This window comes from Sminthopsis crassicaudata, chromosome 6 (assembly GCF_048593235.1).
Source record: "Sminthopsis crassicaudata isolate SCR6 chromosome 6, ASM4859323v1, whole genome shotgun sequence".
In the NCBI taxonomy this organism is placed as follows: Eukaryota; Metazoa; Chordata; class Mammalia; order Dasyuromorphia; family Dasyuridae; genus Sminthopsis; species Sminthopsis crassicaudata.
The window spans coordinates 245,430,727-245,446,201 of record NC_133622.1 but is presented as its reverse complement, the minus strand read 5'-3'; the positions used below and the strand labels follow the sequence as shown (position 1 = coordinate 245,446,201).

At 35.7% G+C, this 15,475-nt stretch overlaps 1 protein-coding gene across 35 annotated transcripts in view; it reads left to right on the top strand.

Annotated features, from left to right (window-relative positions):
• The window catches only part of LOC141548046 (butyrophilin subfamily 1 member A1-like), a 36,159-nt gene extending 20,684 nt beyond the window's left edge, over positions 1 to 15,475 (top strand). For 3 of the 35 annotated variants that reach the window (XR_012483743.1, XR_012483741.1, XR_012483732.1), the window contains exon 6: positions 13,336 to 15,475. Coding sequence is in view for 3 of the 35 variants with exons in the window: in XM_074276814.1 (XP_074132915.1) it covers positions 13,217 to 13,250 (34 nt within the window). In the remaining 32 variants the exon portion in view is untranslated. Of the gene's footprint in view, positions 1 to 1,527; positions 1,669 to 2,938; positions 3,034 to 4,839; positions 4,967 to 5,322; positions 5,412 to 6,076; positions 6,128 to 6,671; positions 7,280 to 7,840; positions 7,865 to 13,165 lie in introns of those variants that run through there. The other 32 variants (XR_012483753.1, XR_012483739.1, XR_012483756.1 and 29 more) reach the window with 26 other exon arrangements.

Below are 15,475 nucleotides of genomic sequence, written 5' to 3'. Positions count from 1 at the left end.
AAGCCAGTTCTCTGACTCCCTCATATACATAGACTCTCTCTCCCTACTTGTCTCTATCTCTCTGTCTCTCTCTCTCTCTCTCTCTCTCTCTCTCTCTCTCTCTCTCTCTCTCTCCTTTTTCTCTTTCTTTCTTTATTTGTCTCTTCACCTTCTCAGATGTATATGGAGATGCATTTGAAGAGTAGTATTTTCTTTTTCATTATTAAATTATTTGCGTATAATTATACAACACACCAGTGGAAGATGGTTAGAACTGAGTAGATCAGGAGATTTCTAAATCAATGAACTAATCCAGGACCCCTTAATTATCAAGAGGAGCACTTGATAGCCTGGATTTTCTTCTAGATCTTTGTGTTGTCAAAATATTATTTCAAGGAAAAAAAGAATGAAAAATTTGAAAAAAAAAAGTCAGTAAATGGGAGCACTACCAAATAAGGCATGTCTTGGAAATTGGAAAGATAAAATAATCAAATTATAGATGGAAAATCTGAAGAGATGTATAAGGCCATGAAATCTTATATTTTCATTTTATAGGTGAGAAAGTAGAATTTCAGAGTAGTGATTAATGACTTTCTAAAGATCACAAATATCAAGATGTAGATCTTGGATAGATTAACTAATTAATTAAATATTTATTTATTTATTTATTTATTTTTTCCTGAATAGACTTTATTTTTTAAATTAAAAAAAATTTAAAAATTAATTTTATAATTATAACATTTTTTGACAGTACATATGCATAGGTAATTTTTTACAACATTATCCCTTATACACCCTTCTGTTCCAAATTTTCTCCTCCTTCCCTCCACCCCCTCCCCTAGATGGCAGGCATTCCCATACATATTAAATATCTTATAGTATATCCTAGATACAATATATATGTGCAGAACCAAATTTTGTTGTTGTTGTTGTTGCAAAGGAAGGATTGTATTCGGAAGGTAAAAATAACCTAGGGAGAAAAACAAAAAATGCTAACAGTTTACACTCATTTCCCAGTGTTCCTTCTCTGGGTGTAGCTGATTCTGTCCATCATTGATCACTTGGAATTGGATTAGCTCTTCTCTATGTGGAAGATATCCACTTCCATCAGAATACATCCTCATATAGTATTGTTGTTGAAGAGTATAATGATCTCCTAGTTCTGCTCATTTCACTCAGCATCAATTGATGTAAGTCTCTTCAAGCCTCTCTGTATTCATTGGATAGATTTAATACTGTTAAATGATAAGGAATCTTCTAGATTATATTCTACAACTCTATCATTTTACAAAAAGAACGAGTAGAAAATAACTTTCCAAACCTGATAAAGTGATTATGAGAAGAGTCCCTCCGTCTACCTTTTGAATTCTAGTTCAGTGTTTATTCAACAAAATCAATAAGCATGGAGACCTTTTAAAACAGAAGTATCAAATGAGGGATCCCAATTCTGGAAATGGATAATCCAGAGAAGCTAGTTTTCTGACACTTTTTCTCTCTCTCCCTCTCCCTTTCCTTCCCCCTTTTTTTCTCGATTTCTGTCTTCCTCAGCAGGTATGGATAAAGATGAATCTGGTGAGTAAAATCTTCTTCATTATTCACATTTTTGTATATGGTAATATGACATACAATCGGATGATGATGGGAACACAGTCAATGGACCAATCAAGGACTGCTAATTTGTGGAGAAGAGTACTTGACAGCCTGGATCTTCTTCTAAATGGTTTTGCTGTCAAAACACTGTTTCATGGACAAAAGAATGAAAATTTTGAAAAAGTCAGTGAATGGGAGCATTACTAAATGAGGCATTCTTAGACACTGGTAAGATAATAAAATTATAGATGCAAAATCTGAAATGACATAAGAGGCCATGCAGTCCTACAGTTTCATTTTATAAGAGGTTCATTTTGTGGTTATCACTTTCTAAACATCACAAAGATCAAGATTGTGAAGCTGTAATACATTCAATACTATTAAATGATAAGGAATCTTAGAGATTATATTCTACAACTCTATCACTTTACAATAAGAAAGAGTTAAAAATTGGCTTTCCAAAGTTGATAAAATGATTATGAGAAGACTCCCTCTATATTCCTTTTGAACTTTAGTTCAGTGTTTATTCATCAAAATCAAGTGTGGAAACTTTTTATAAGTATCAAATGAGATATTCCAGTATTGGAAATAGATAATCCAGAGAACCTAATTTTCAGACACTTTTTCTCTCTCTCCCTCTCCTCTCCCCTCTTTTTTCTCTATTTCTTTCTGTCTTCCTTAACTGGTGTGAATAAAGATGAATCTGGTGAGTAATATCTTCTTCATTATTCATTTTTTTGCATATGATGATGTAATATATGATTGGACAATGGTGGGAACAAAATCTTCCAAATTAATGAACTAATCCAGGATCCCTAATTTTAGAGAGGAGAACTTGGGAGCCTGGATCTTCCTCTAAATGTTTGTTTTGTCAAACCAGTTTCATGGACAAAAGAATGAAAATTTTGAAAAAATTCAGTGAGTGGGAGCACCACCAAATAAGGCATGTCTTGGAAATTGGTTATTTAATCAAATTATAGATGGAAAATTTGAAGTGACATAAGAGATCATCCAGTCCTATGCGTTCATTTTGCAGGTGAGAAGGTAGAGCTTCCAAGTGGTGGTTAATTACTTTCTAAAGATCACAAAGATCAAGATGTGATCTGGGATAGATTCAATATTGTGAAATGATAAGGAATCTTAAAGATTATAAACTACTACTCTATCACTTTACAAAAGAAAAGAGTTAGAAAATGGCCTTCCAAAGCTGATAAAGCGATTATGAGAAGAGTCCCTTGAAATATATTTTTGAACCATAATTCAATATTTTATTCATCAATATCAATAAGCACAAAAACTTTTTAGAACAGAAATAGGAAATGAGTGATCTTTATTTGTCTCTTTATTTGTCTTTTCCTCTTCTCCAAAGTATATGAAGATGCATGTGGTGAGTAGTATTTTCTTCATTATTAAATTATTTGATTATAGTTATACAACATGCCAGTGGAGAATGGTTAGGACTGAGTAGATCAGGAGATTTCTAAATCAATGAATTAATCCAGGACCCCTAATTTGTAGAGAGGAGTACTTGTTAGCCTGGATTTTCTTTTAGAAGTTTGTGTCAAAACACTGTTTGATGGAGAAAAGAATGAAAATTCTGAAAAAAAGTCAGTAAATGAGAACACTATCAAATAAGGCATGCCTTGGAAATTGGTAAGATAAGCTAATTATAGATGGAAGATCTGAAGTGAAATAAGCCATGTAGTGCTATAGTTTCATTTTACAGGTGAGAAAGTAGAGAAAGTAGAGTGGTGGTTATCACTTTTTAAAGATTACAAGGATCAAGAATATGGAGTTGGGATAGATTCAGTATTGTTAAGTGATGAGGCATCTTAAAAGTTATATATTTCAACTCTATAAGTTTAGAAAAGGAAAGAGTTAAAAAAATAACCTTCCAAAGCTGATAAAGTAATTATGGAGAAGAGTCCCTCGATATATACAGCCCTAGTTTAGTGTTTTATTTATCAATATCAATAAACCTTTTAGAACAAAAGTATCAAATGAGGCATCCCCAGTATTTGAAATGGATAATCCAGACAAGCTAATTCATTCTCTCTCTCTCTCTCTCTCTCTCTCTCTCTCTCTCTCTCTCTCTCTCTCTCTCTCTCTCTCTCTCTCTCTCCCTCTCCCTCTCCCTCTCCCTCTCTCCCTTCCTCCCTCCCTCCCTCCCTCCCTCTCTCTCTCTCTGTCTGTCTGTGTCTCTCTCTTACCTTTACTGTTGTGGACAAAGATGAATATGGTGAGCGATATTTTCTTCTTCATTGTCCACATATTTGTAAATGGTGTATACAAGTGGAGGCTGATGGGAATGTTGGAACTGGATAATTCTGAGAAGCTAATTTTCTGACACTTTTTCTTTTCTCTCTCTCTCTCTCTGCCTTTCCGTTCCCCCTCTCTCTTTCTCTTTTTCTTTACTCTCTCTCCTCTCTTTTCTTTCTCTCTCTCTTTTTGTCTTTCTCTTTCTGTCTGTCTCTCTCTACTGTTATTAGTTATTAAATAAGATGAAACGGGTGAGCAATATTTTCTTCTTCAATAGCCAAATATTTGAATATGGTGATACAACAAATCACTGGAGAATGTTGCCAATTGAATTGATGAAGAGATCCCTAAATGAATGAACCAATAGAGGACTCCAAATTTGTAGAGAGGAGAAATTGACAGTCTGGATCTTCCTCTAAATGTGTGTTTAGTCAAAACAATGTTTCCTGGAGAAAAGAATGAAAAGCTTCTAAAAAAAAGTCAGTGAATGAGAGCACTACTAAATAAGGCATGTTACAGAAATTGGTAAGATCATCAGATTCTAGATGGAAATTCAGAAATAACCTAAGACACCATGGAGTTCTATGGTTTTATTTTATAGCTTAGAAAGTAGAGATTAAGCATAGTTATCATTTTCTAAAACTCATAAAGATCATGAATGTGGTGGTGGGATAGATTCAAACATTCTGAAATGATAAGTTATCTTAGAGATTATATACGACAATGATATCACTCTACAAAAAGAAAGAAAGAAAAATGCCTTTTCAAAGCTGATAAAATGAAGTATTATGACAACAGTCTCCTGACATATATCTTTGAACCCCAGTTCAGTGTTTGATTCCCTAACGTCAGTACGTGGGAATAATCTTTAGAACAGAAGTGTCAAATGAGGCATTCACAGTATTTGAAATGGATAATGCTGAGAAGCTAATTTTCTGACACTTCCTCTCTCTCTCCCTCTCCCTCTCTTTCCTCTCTCATTTTCTCTGTCTCTAAACCTGTCCACCTTAGGTGATGTGGATAACGGTGAATCTGGTGAGTAATATCTTCTTCTTCTATTTCAATTATTTATACATTGTGATACAGCATACCAGAGGACGATGCTGGGAACTCAGTTGATCAAGAGATCCCCAAATCAGTGAAGCATTTGTAGGATCTCTTATTTGTTGAGTTGAGAAGTTGAAAAAATGAGAAAATAACTTTTCCAAGAAATTAGAATGAATTCTTACAAAAAGATAGCCCAGATCTACATTTTGTTCAAGAGTTGAGTGGTCCATTTCTCAAGATCAATAAGCCTGAATATTTAGAATAGTATAGAGAATAGAAGTGTCAAATAAGGAATACTAAATATTACAAATGGATAATCTAGAGATGCTAATTCATTATCTCTCTGTGTGTCTCTGTCTCTGTCTCTGTGTGTCTCTCTCTTTCTTTCCCCTCCTACTTCTACCTTTCCCTCTATTGCTCTTCCTCTTTCAATCTTTTATGCCTCAGTCAAGTTTGAAATTGAATCTGGTGAGTATTATTTTATTCTTCATTATCCACATATTTGTAGATGGTGATTCAATATAGAAATGAAGAATGTTGGGAATACAATTGATCAGGAGACCCCCAACTCAATGCCCCATTCCTCTCTTGAATTTGTAGAGAACTTTGGACTTTCTTCGTGGAATTTTTTTTTCTAAAACACTTTTTCTTAATGAAGAAGTAGACAAAGAAATTTTGAAAGAAATCAGTGTATGGGAAGGAAGAAATGAGCTATTCAGTGCAAGTTGGTGTTTATTTTAGAATTATAGATTTAAAGTCAGAAGTGACCTTGGAGGCCATGCTGTCCATTGGTTAATAGAGGTGTAGTGATGTTATCACTTTGTAAATGTCCCAAAGCTAATGAGAAGTGGGTTGGTTCCAAACATTGTTGTATTGCAAGGTATCTTAGAAATTCTGTAGTACAGCCCTCTCTCTACACAGAAAAAAAAGTGAGAAAATGACAGAAATCATTCATACAGTGAGACACCTTAGATCTATGCTTTGGTCAATAGTTGAGTGGTCCATTTTTCAAAATCAATAAGCCTGAATACTTTGAATAGTATAGAGAATAGAATTATCAAACAAGGAAACTCAATGTTGTAAATGGATAATCCAGAGATGCTAATTCATTCTCTCTCTATGTCTCTACCTCTCTGACTCTCTCTCCACTCATCTCTCCCTTTCCCACTCTTGTTCTCACTCTTTCAATCTCATGCCTCAGCCAATTTTATTAATAAATCTGGTGAGTAATACTTTATTCTTCAAATATTTTGTATATGGTAATCAAATGTAGAAGTGGAAGTTAACTGATCAGGAGACCCCCCCCCCCAAACTCAGTACCACTTCCTAGTCTCTCCATTTTCTAGATAAGCTGAAATTTTCCTGTGGAGTGGGGTTGTTATTTATTTATTTATTTATTTTTTGCCAAAGCATCAGTGCATGGGAAAGAAGAAATTAGGTATCTGGGGGAAGTTGGGTTTACTTTAGAATTATAAATTTAAAGTCAAAAGTGAACTTAGAGGTCATGCCATCCATTGGTTTCATATTTCAGATGATAAAATAGGGGTTCAGTGATGATACCACTTTGTAAAAGTAATGAGGATGAGAGGTGGGATAGTTCTAAATAATGTTATATCACAAGGAACCTTAGAAATTATGTAGTACCACTCTTTCCCTTTACAGAAGGAAAAGGTGAGAAAATGACTCTCTTAAGACCGTAGAATGAATTCATTCAAGATGATACCCCAGATCTATGTTTTGGTCAATAATTGAGTAGTTCATTTCTTAGGACTAATAAACTTGAATATTTAGAATAGTACAGAGAATAGAATTATAAAATGAGAAATACACAGTGTTGTAAATAGATAATCCAGAAATGCTAATTCATTCATTTCCCCTCTTCCCCCTCTCTCTTTATTTCCCTCTGTCTGTCCTTTGCTGCAGTAGATAAAGATGAACTTGGTGAGCAATATTTTCTTCTTCATTATCCAAATATTTGTAAATGTACACAAGTGAAGGATTCTGGGAATGTTTGAATTGGATATCTCTGAAGAGCTAATTTTTTTTGACACTTTTCCTTTCTCTTTCTCCTGTCTTTCCCTTTCTGTTTCTCTTTCTCTCATCTTTCTGTCCTGTCTTTTCTTTCTCTCTTTTTGTCTTTCCCTTTTTGCCTGAATTTCTCTCTGCACCCTTATTAGGCATTGAAAAAGATGAGTCTGGTGAGTAATATTTTCTTCAATATCTAAATATTTGTGTATGGGGATATGGCATTGAATATATCACATTCAATCTGCTAATTGAATTGGTCAGGAGACCCTCAAATTAACAAACCAATACTGAACCCAAAATTGGTAGAGAAGAGAAATTGACAGCCTGGATTTTCCTCTAAATGTTTGTTGAGTCAAGACACTGTTTCATGGAAAAAGAATGAAAATTTTGGAAAAAAAAAGTCAGTGAATGGGAATACTACTAAACAAGGCATGTTATGGAAATTGCTAAGATCATCAAATTCTAGATGGAAATTCAGAAGTAACCTAAGACACAATGGAGTTCTATGATTTCATTTTATAGCGGAGAAAATAGAGATTAAGCATAGTTATCATTTTCTAAAATTCACAAAAATCATGAATGTGGTGTTGGGATAGATTCAAACATTCTGAAATGATAAATTATCTTAGAGATTATATACTACAATGACACCACTCTACAAAAAGAAAGAGTGAAAAATGCCTTTTCAAAGCTGATAAAATGAATGATTACAACAACAGTCTCCTAATATATGTCTTTTAAACTCTAGTTCAATGTTTTATTCTTTAACATCAGGATTTGTGAATAATCTTTAGAACAGAAGTGTCAAATAAGGCATTCACAGTATTTGAAAAGGATAATCCAGAGAAGCTAATTTTCTGGCACTTTTTTTCTTTGTCTCCCTCTCCATCTCCTTCCCCACTCTCCTTTTCTGTGTCTCTATACCTTTCTACCTTAGCTGATTTGGATAAAGATGAATCTGGTGAGTAATATCTTCTTCTTCTCCATAAATCAATTATTTATACATTGCCATACAGCATACCAGAGGATGATGCTTAGAACTGAGTTAATCAGGAGGCCCCAAATTAGTGAAACATTCCAGGATCCCTAATTTGTTGAGATGAGAACTTGACAACTTGGATTTATCCTTTAAAGTATTTATTTCATCAGCATCCTGTTTCTTTGTGAAATGAATGGAAACTTTGATAAAAATCATTAAATGAGAAGTATTACAACAAATGTAGATGTGGTGCAAGGTGTAGTTATCCTAACTTTCTAAATTTAAAGTTGTGACTTGAGAGGCTTTGCAATCATATAGCTTAATTTTATAGATGAGAAAATAAAGGCTTACTTATGTTATCACTTTCTCTTCACAAACTTTCATCTGATGAACTGCAAATGGCTGAATGGCAGGATTCCAGGTATTCCTGGATGCTAGCCCTAGCTTTGCTTCAGAGCAATGAGAAGAAATGTAGGAGAAGACCTAGGAAGCAGCTGGTGGTTCCATCTCTGACTATGTGTGCCACCGAAAGAGCATGACAGTTAACCCTATGTTTATGGCAATTGACTCATGAACATCAAAAATAGTTAATGAGACTGTTGCAGGATTTCAAAACCTGCAGGAATCATAAGATTCCCTGAAACATGATGAGACTGAAGCAGGAATTCAAAACCCACAGGAATCATTGGTTCCCTGATACGTGAAGTGATGGTCAATAGATTGCTTTTGGACTATCTCTTGCCTGCTGAAGGAGGTCTATGAAATTTTTATTTATATACTCTCCTTCTACGACTTATGGAAATCTTTTATAATATCATGTTGATTCATATTGTTTGTTACATTGCTACTAGCCTGTGTTATATTACTATTTGCTTGTGTAATAACTCCCTTACTGATGTATTTATGTGTATCTGTTTCAACTTAAACAAATGAAAGCAGGAGATGTAGAGGGCCACAGACATTGGGGGAACTCTGGGTAAGGTAAGAGACCCATTAGCCCAGAGGGAACTTGCTGACAATGTCTGATTTGACTCCCCACCTCCCTTTGGTGCCCAGTGACAGTGCAGCTAGAGGTATGTCCCAATACACCTAGGATATTGTGCCAGCACAATTTTAGAGTTAAGATTCTAAGCCAGAGGTTGTAGCCACCCTAATATGGGAGTCCTAAAAGGCCAGCATTCCTGAACTCTGGCCAGTGGGTATGCCTGATCTTGGGACTGTGCTACATAGAGCTAAATTTAGCTATGACTCTAAGACCCTTCCCTTCCCCAGGGACTGAGTGGTACAGGGTTAGGGGTCTATGCCATTGAAGGTATTGAAAGGGTATTTATGTTTATTCTGGATATACTTGTAGAAGAAATATCCCTTTGTGAAAGCTGACTGATAACTTGTTAAGTGTAATTGGAATGGACTTCCTCATACAAATAAGGGAATAACACTGCTAGAGAATGCAACCAAAGGGAGAGCTTGAACCCCTGATTACTTAAACTTTGGGAAAAACCTGGTGAGCCTCGGGAAAAGAGCAACATATAATTCATCTTGCTTTCAGGTTGGGAAAGAAGTGGGGAAGATAATAACTGTTACAACTGAATCATGTAATGCCATTTTTAGGAATATACCTCGACAGTGCTGTCAAAACACAAAAAGTAATCTGGTCAAAGCTGTTAATAAGAGTGGGGTCTCGAATTCCCAAAATAACAATGCCCAATCATTTATTTTGGGAAGAAGCATCAGACATAATTTCTTTATCATGGAGAATTTCTTAAGGGAGCTTGCCTTTATCGACCCTTCCTCAAATCTTCTCTTTCTCTTTCCTCCCCAACCTTTTCTGCCCACACCCTTGCCTCTTATTTTTCTGAAAATTTGAGGCCATTCACAGAAAGTTTCTCTTTTTCTTCCCTCTTCATCTCACATTGCCCAATACCTTATGCCATTATCTTCTCTTTCATCTATTTCATAAAACAAGGGGAACTTCTCTTTTCCAAGAACAACCCTTCTTTATGACCAATGATCCATTCCATCCCATCTGCTAACTCTCTTATCTCTACAATCATCATTTCTCTTCAATCTTTCCCTTCTATTGGCCATTTCTTATGTCTATCAATCTACCTCAAAGCCTCTCTAATTCTCAGAACTCTCATTTGATCCAGCCAGCTGAATAAGAAATTTAAAATTTCATATTAGAATTATAAGCTCACTCAAATCTAACAGGCCTGAGCTTCCAAATTATGGGAACTTGACCGTTCCATGAACTCTAGATACTAGGAACTAGCCATTCCTAGAGATGTTTATGCTCCAGAGAGGAGTGGGTCCCTCCCTGAGCATAGGCAATTAATAAAGAACTGTCAAGATGCAGACGATATGGAACGAGTCAACTAGTGAAGCCCTCCCGTACCCCGCACCTGTACAGATGTATGTGCCAAACCCTTATATAATTTTTGGGCAAAAAGCCCTCTTTGTCTGAAGAGGATATATAAGGTTGAGTGTCCTATACCTCCACTGAGTCTCATCCATGGGGAGGACGCTTTGCCCAGAAAAATCTTTACACAATTCAAGTTGAGAAGGCTGAAAAAGAGGGGCTCCCAGCCATTTGAGTTTTTGAGGTTCCCTTGAATTGTGATGTATTCTCTTTCTCTATCTGCTATAATTGTCATATTGTTAATTGTTCTTATTTCTATTTGTTTTTTTATGCAAACCTAAACTATCTATACTTTGTCTTATTTGATTAAAACTTTTTACTTTTACTTTTTAACTGAGCTTGAGAGCGTCATTTATAGGAGCAAATCCTAACTTTTCTTTAAAATCACAATACATAATTGGTGTAGTCGGCAGGATTCGCTGTATAAATGCCTCTCTTTGGGAAGGATAGAACTCTGTGTCTGTCTGTGTATGTTTGTCTGCTTTGAATATTTTTTGTTCTGTGTTAAAAGCTAGCAAGCTTATAAGAGATAGGAATTCAGCCTCTGTGTTACAGGCTTAGAAAAATAACAGGCTGAATTGTGGAAATTGAAATCCATTCAGAATAGTAATTCTTTCAGAGTGGTTCAAAATGTATTGGTCTTAAAAATTGTTTGTGATTTTAAACTTTTTAACCTGTTGTACCAATTTGTAAGTAAAACAAAAGAAAAAAAAAACTTGACTATTTTAAACTGGTGGGGAAGTTTTCTCTGAAAAGCAGATTTTCAAAGTCTGCTAAAGAGGAGTAATGGCAATACAATCTTATCTGCTTAATACCGCCTGGGAAGCTTCTTACTAGTGGCCTTGAAGCACTCAGGCAGAAGAAAGAAAAAAAAAAGAAAAACTATTTGGTTTGCTTCTGAAACATTGGGTAATTTGTTATCATTATGGGTTATGAATCTTGAAGTTTAAAGTTAAAAAAAAAGGTGATTAAAGAAAAGGGACAAGAGAGATTGATTTACAAAAGCAATTAATAGTTTAAATGAAGCATCTAGTCAGAAGAGTTATTGGTTTGGAAGTGTTTAAAGTATGTTGGAGAAAATTTGAGCAAGTAGGCATTGGGAGGAGAGAAACAGAGAGATGGGACAGGAGAATAAAGGTGATTTAAAGAAGAATGGATTAGTGGGAGCAAATGATTTCAAGAAGAAATCAGTGGGGAAAAGAAGGAACTTGTTGGAAAAGGTAGTCACGGAGAGATGACTGGGAGACAGGACTTATTTTTGCAGGAGGAGAACAGCAGTGGAAAGCTGCAGCTGTTTCTGATTGAAGAAAGCAAACTGATAAAGGGTCAAGCTGCTCTTACAAGATGTTAATTTATTGAACATTTGTTTCCTTAGATATATAATCATTTTTGTGTTTAAAGAATATGATCAGAAATGTGATGTGTAGTTTGAAAGGGTTATTTATTAAAAAAAAAGTTTAATTGATGTTTTTAAGAACTTTTCAGATTCTTTCATGTGAAAATAGAAGTTTTAATTAATTGTATTGATGCCAATTATTTAAAGGGACTCCAAGTATAATAGTTTTTGCCTTTGTCCTTTTGAAAATGTTTTTTGTTATGGCAATATGTAGTTTGGGATTTTTCTGTGTATTGGGTATTTTAAAAGCAAAATGATTGGTAGTATTCAATTTAGGGAACATCTATTTGGGTATATAAGAATTGTGTGAACATTCCGGGATAAATTTCTTATTGTTAAAAGTCTTACAAAATGTAGGTGATCTTTTTGTGGCAGGGAGGAAAAAGAGTGGCCTTGTCCAAGTCACTATCAGTTTGTTAAATTATTTAGGAGCACAAGGACTGAGAATTTCTTAAGACAAATTGCAATTTGTGAAATGTGAGGTAAAATATTTAGGTCATTGTATAAATGAAGGAAAAAAGAAATTAGATCCTGTAAATTATTTGAGGGAAAGAATGGAAACAGTAAAGGAAAGGGATTGGCACACAGGGCATTGGTCACTGAAATTTTGACTAATCTTATGTTACCTAAGAACGCTGCAGTGATTCATGTGCAGGGGCATCAAAGAGGAGATTCATTTGAGATAAGGAGAAACTGCTTTGCAGATAAGGAGGCAAAGCTGCCTGGAGAAGAGGAATCTGTAAGTACGGAGGAGATGATGGTGATAATTCTGGCATTTCTGCCTCTAATGCCTCCACTTTCCCTTACTCCAGAAGAGAAGCAGGAAATCTAAAGGGCACTGGTTCCTCCCTAATGGCAGAGAGGTACTGACCACAGCAGATATGAGACATGTACCCCAACATTTACATCAGGGCAGTCATTGGGATGTCTGAGATCTGTGTGATGTGGTGCTAAGTTTGTGGCACTGGCTTATACACAATGGCAGGCAACTGGTCAGAGGGTGCCCTGTTTGTCAGAGGATGAATAAGGCAGCCCAATGACAAGTCTAAAAGGAAGAAGGCCTCCTGGTATCAGGCCTTTCCAAAGCATATAGGTGGACTTTACCGAGTTGCTGTCAGTGGGGTATCTCAAATACTTGTTGGTCGTAGTGGACCATCTGACCTTATGGGTGGAGGCCATTCCCCTTGCCTGGGCAATAGCTTCAGTAATTGTAAAAATACTTCTTGAGCATATCATTCCGGGGTATGGGATGGTGGAGCAGATAGATTCAGACCAAGGCACCTGTTTCACAGCTAAGATCCTCCAATCTGTGGCCCAACCTATAGCATCCTCCCTCATCATGTAAAGTGGAAAGGATGGATAAGGAAATTAAACAGCAACTGACTGAATTGGCATTAGAGACACAATTGCCCTGGACCAAGTGCCTTCCCCTTGCCTTATTAAGAATTAAAACAAAACCCCTAAAGAGATGTGGGATTGTCACCTTATGAATTATTGTATGGTCACCCTTATCCAAAAGGGATTCAAGATTCTTCCTTGTATCCAATATTTGAAACCAAGGATTTGTTTTTAAGGAAATATGTTATGTCTTTACTGTAACATCTGAGAACTTTACAACTAAACAGGCTTATTGCTCAGACTCCTCCCTTAGGGTTTCAACAGTGCATGAGTTCTAGCTTGGAGATGGGGTCCTGGTTCGGACATGGAAGGAGGACAAGCTGACCCTGAGCTGGAAAGGACTGATCTAGATCCTCTTGACATCAGATACAGCAGTGCTGCACAGGAAAGAGGGTGGACTCAGCATACCAGAATTAAAGGACTGAATGCAGAGAACAAGCTGAGACAAACATTGAAAAGCAACTGATGAACTGTGCATGTAAAATCTTGAAAGCGGTATTGAAGCCTCACTATTAGATAAAATATCTATTACTGACACCTCCCACTCCTACAAAACATCCTCCATCAATCATAAGAGTTCCTAAAACTTGTACCAATAATGTAACTTTTCCTCCTCTGATGAATTGTGTTAGAAAGAAAAGAACCTGGTATGACACTTTATTTGGTGGTGCTGGAACTGGTTTGGATATAGTTAATTCAGTAGACCTTGAGACCTTGGCCAGCAGACTGCTCAGTGCTGGACAAGATGTTTCTCAGGCTTTGACTGTAAATGCTCAATAGTTGCCTACGATGATCCTACTCCACCAAAATACTTTAAAATATCAAGGCCAATTTCTACAGATTTTTGATGATAGTATTATTACTAGTTTGGGTTTTAATGGAAACATTAGTAAATTATTTAATTGGACCAAATGCTCTTTACAAAATATGTATACCTTGATACAAAAAGAAAATGCTCAGAGATTGTTGCAATGTGGGATCATATGTTTAATTTACCAGAAGCATGGAAGAAACAATGACCTGAAAATGCTATGTATACTTCTTTTTGGTGTGCTGGAACTATTGTGTATTGTCAAGTTAAGATATGGGCTGTTATGTGTCAGTTTCATGTGTTACCTTTTGTCTTGCATAATTACTTTGCTTTACCTCATGTATATGGAAACTGCATAGATTTGAATAATGTAACCCACACTTTGTCTGACTGTACTGCAACTAATAGAGGGATTGTTTGTGGGATGATGTTTTGGCAGATGGAACCCTGCCTTCTCTCACATTCATCCAATTTGTGTGATTTAACATTGTATCCTGTGAATAACTTCTCCATGACATATGAGGTATCTTCGCAACATCTGTGTATAGCTTCTAATAAGCTGGGTACCCAAACTCCTTCCTTTACCCCATGTTTCCCTTTCACTCCAACCTTTAATGGATATCCTAAACAGATCTTTAGTTATGAAGAAACTATTAGAGTCTAATCAGCGTGCATTAAATGAACATCGAATACAGACTCTTATAGCTGCAGGACAACTTATCAAGGCCTCTCATTTAGTAACATCGGATACTAACCACCATTGGTATGATTTCTTATTTAGATCAAATAGCGCTACTACTTATTGTAATAATCTAGCTATACCCATAGTATTATTATTACTCTTTCTAGTTATATTATGTATGTGTAATTGTCTTATGTATTGGAAAATGAAATTAATTTACTCTAATTTCACCCCACTAGCTCAGTCCTCTTATTATTTTCATGATCTTAAGGCCTAATGAATAAGAAATTTAAAATTTCATATTAGAATTATAAGCTCACTCAAATCTAACAGGCCTGAGCTTCCAAATTATGGGAACTTGACCATTCCATGAACTCTGTATATTTTTGACACTAGATACTAGGAACTAGCCATTCCTAGAGATGTTTATGCTCCAGAGAGGAGTGGCTCCCTCCCTGAGCAGAGGCAATTAATAAAGAATTGTCAAGATGCAGACGATATGGAATGAGTCAACTAGTGAAGCCCTCCCGTACCCTGCACCTGCACAGATGTATGTGCCAAACCCTTATATAATTTTTGGCAAAAAGCCCTCTTTGTCTAAAGAGGGTATATAAGGTTGAGTGTCCTATACCTCCACTGAGTCTCATCCGTGGGGAGGATGCTTCACCCGGAAAAATCTTTATACAATTCAAGTTGATTGAGGCTGAAACAGGACTCCCAGCCATTTGAGTTTTTGAGGTTCCCTTGAATTGTGATGTATTCTCTTCCTCTATCTGCTATAATTGTCATATTGTTAATTGTTCTTATTTCTATTTGTTTTTTTATGCAAATCTAAACTATCTATACTTTGTCTTATTTGATTAAAACTTTTTACTTTTACTTTTTAA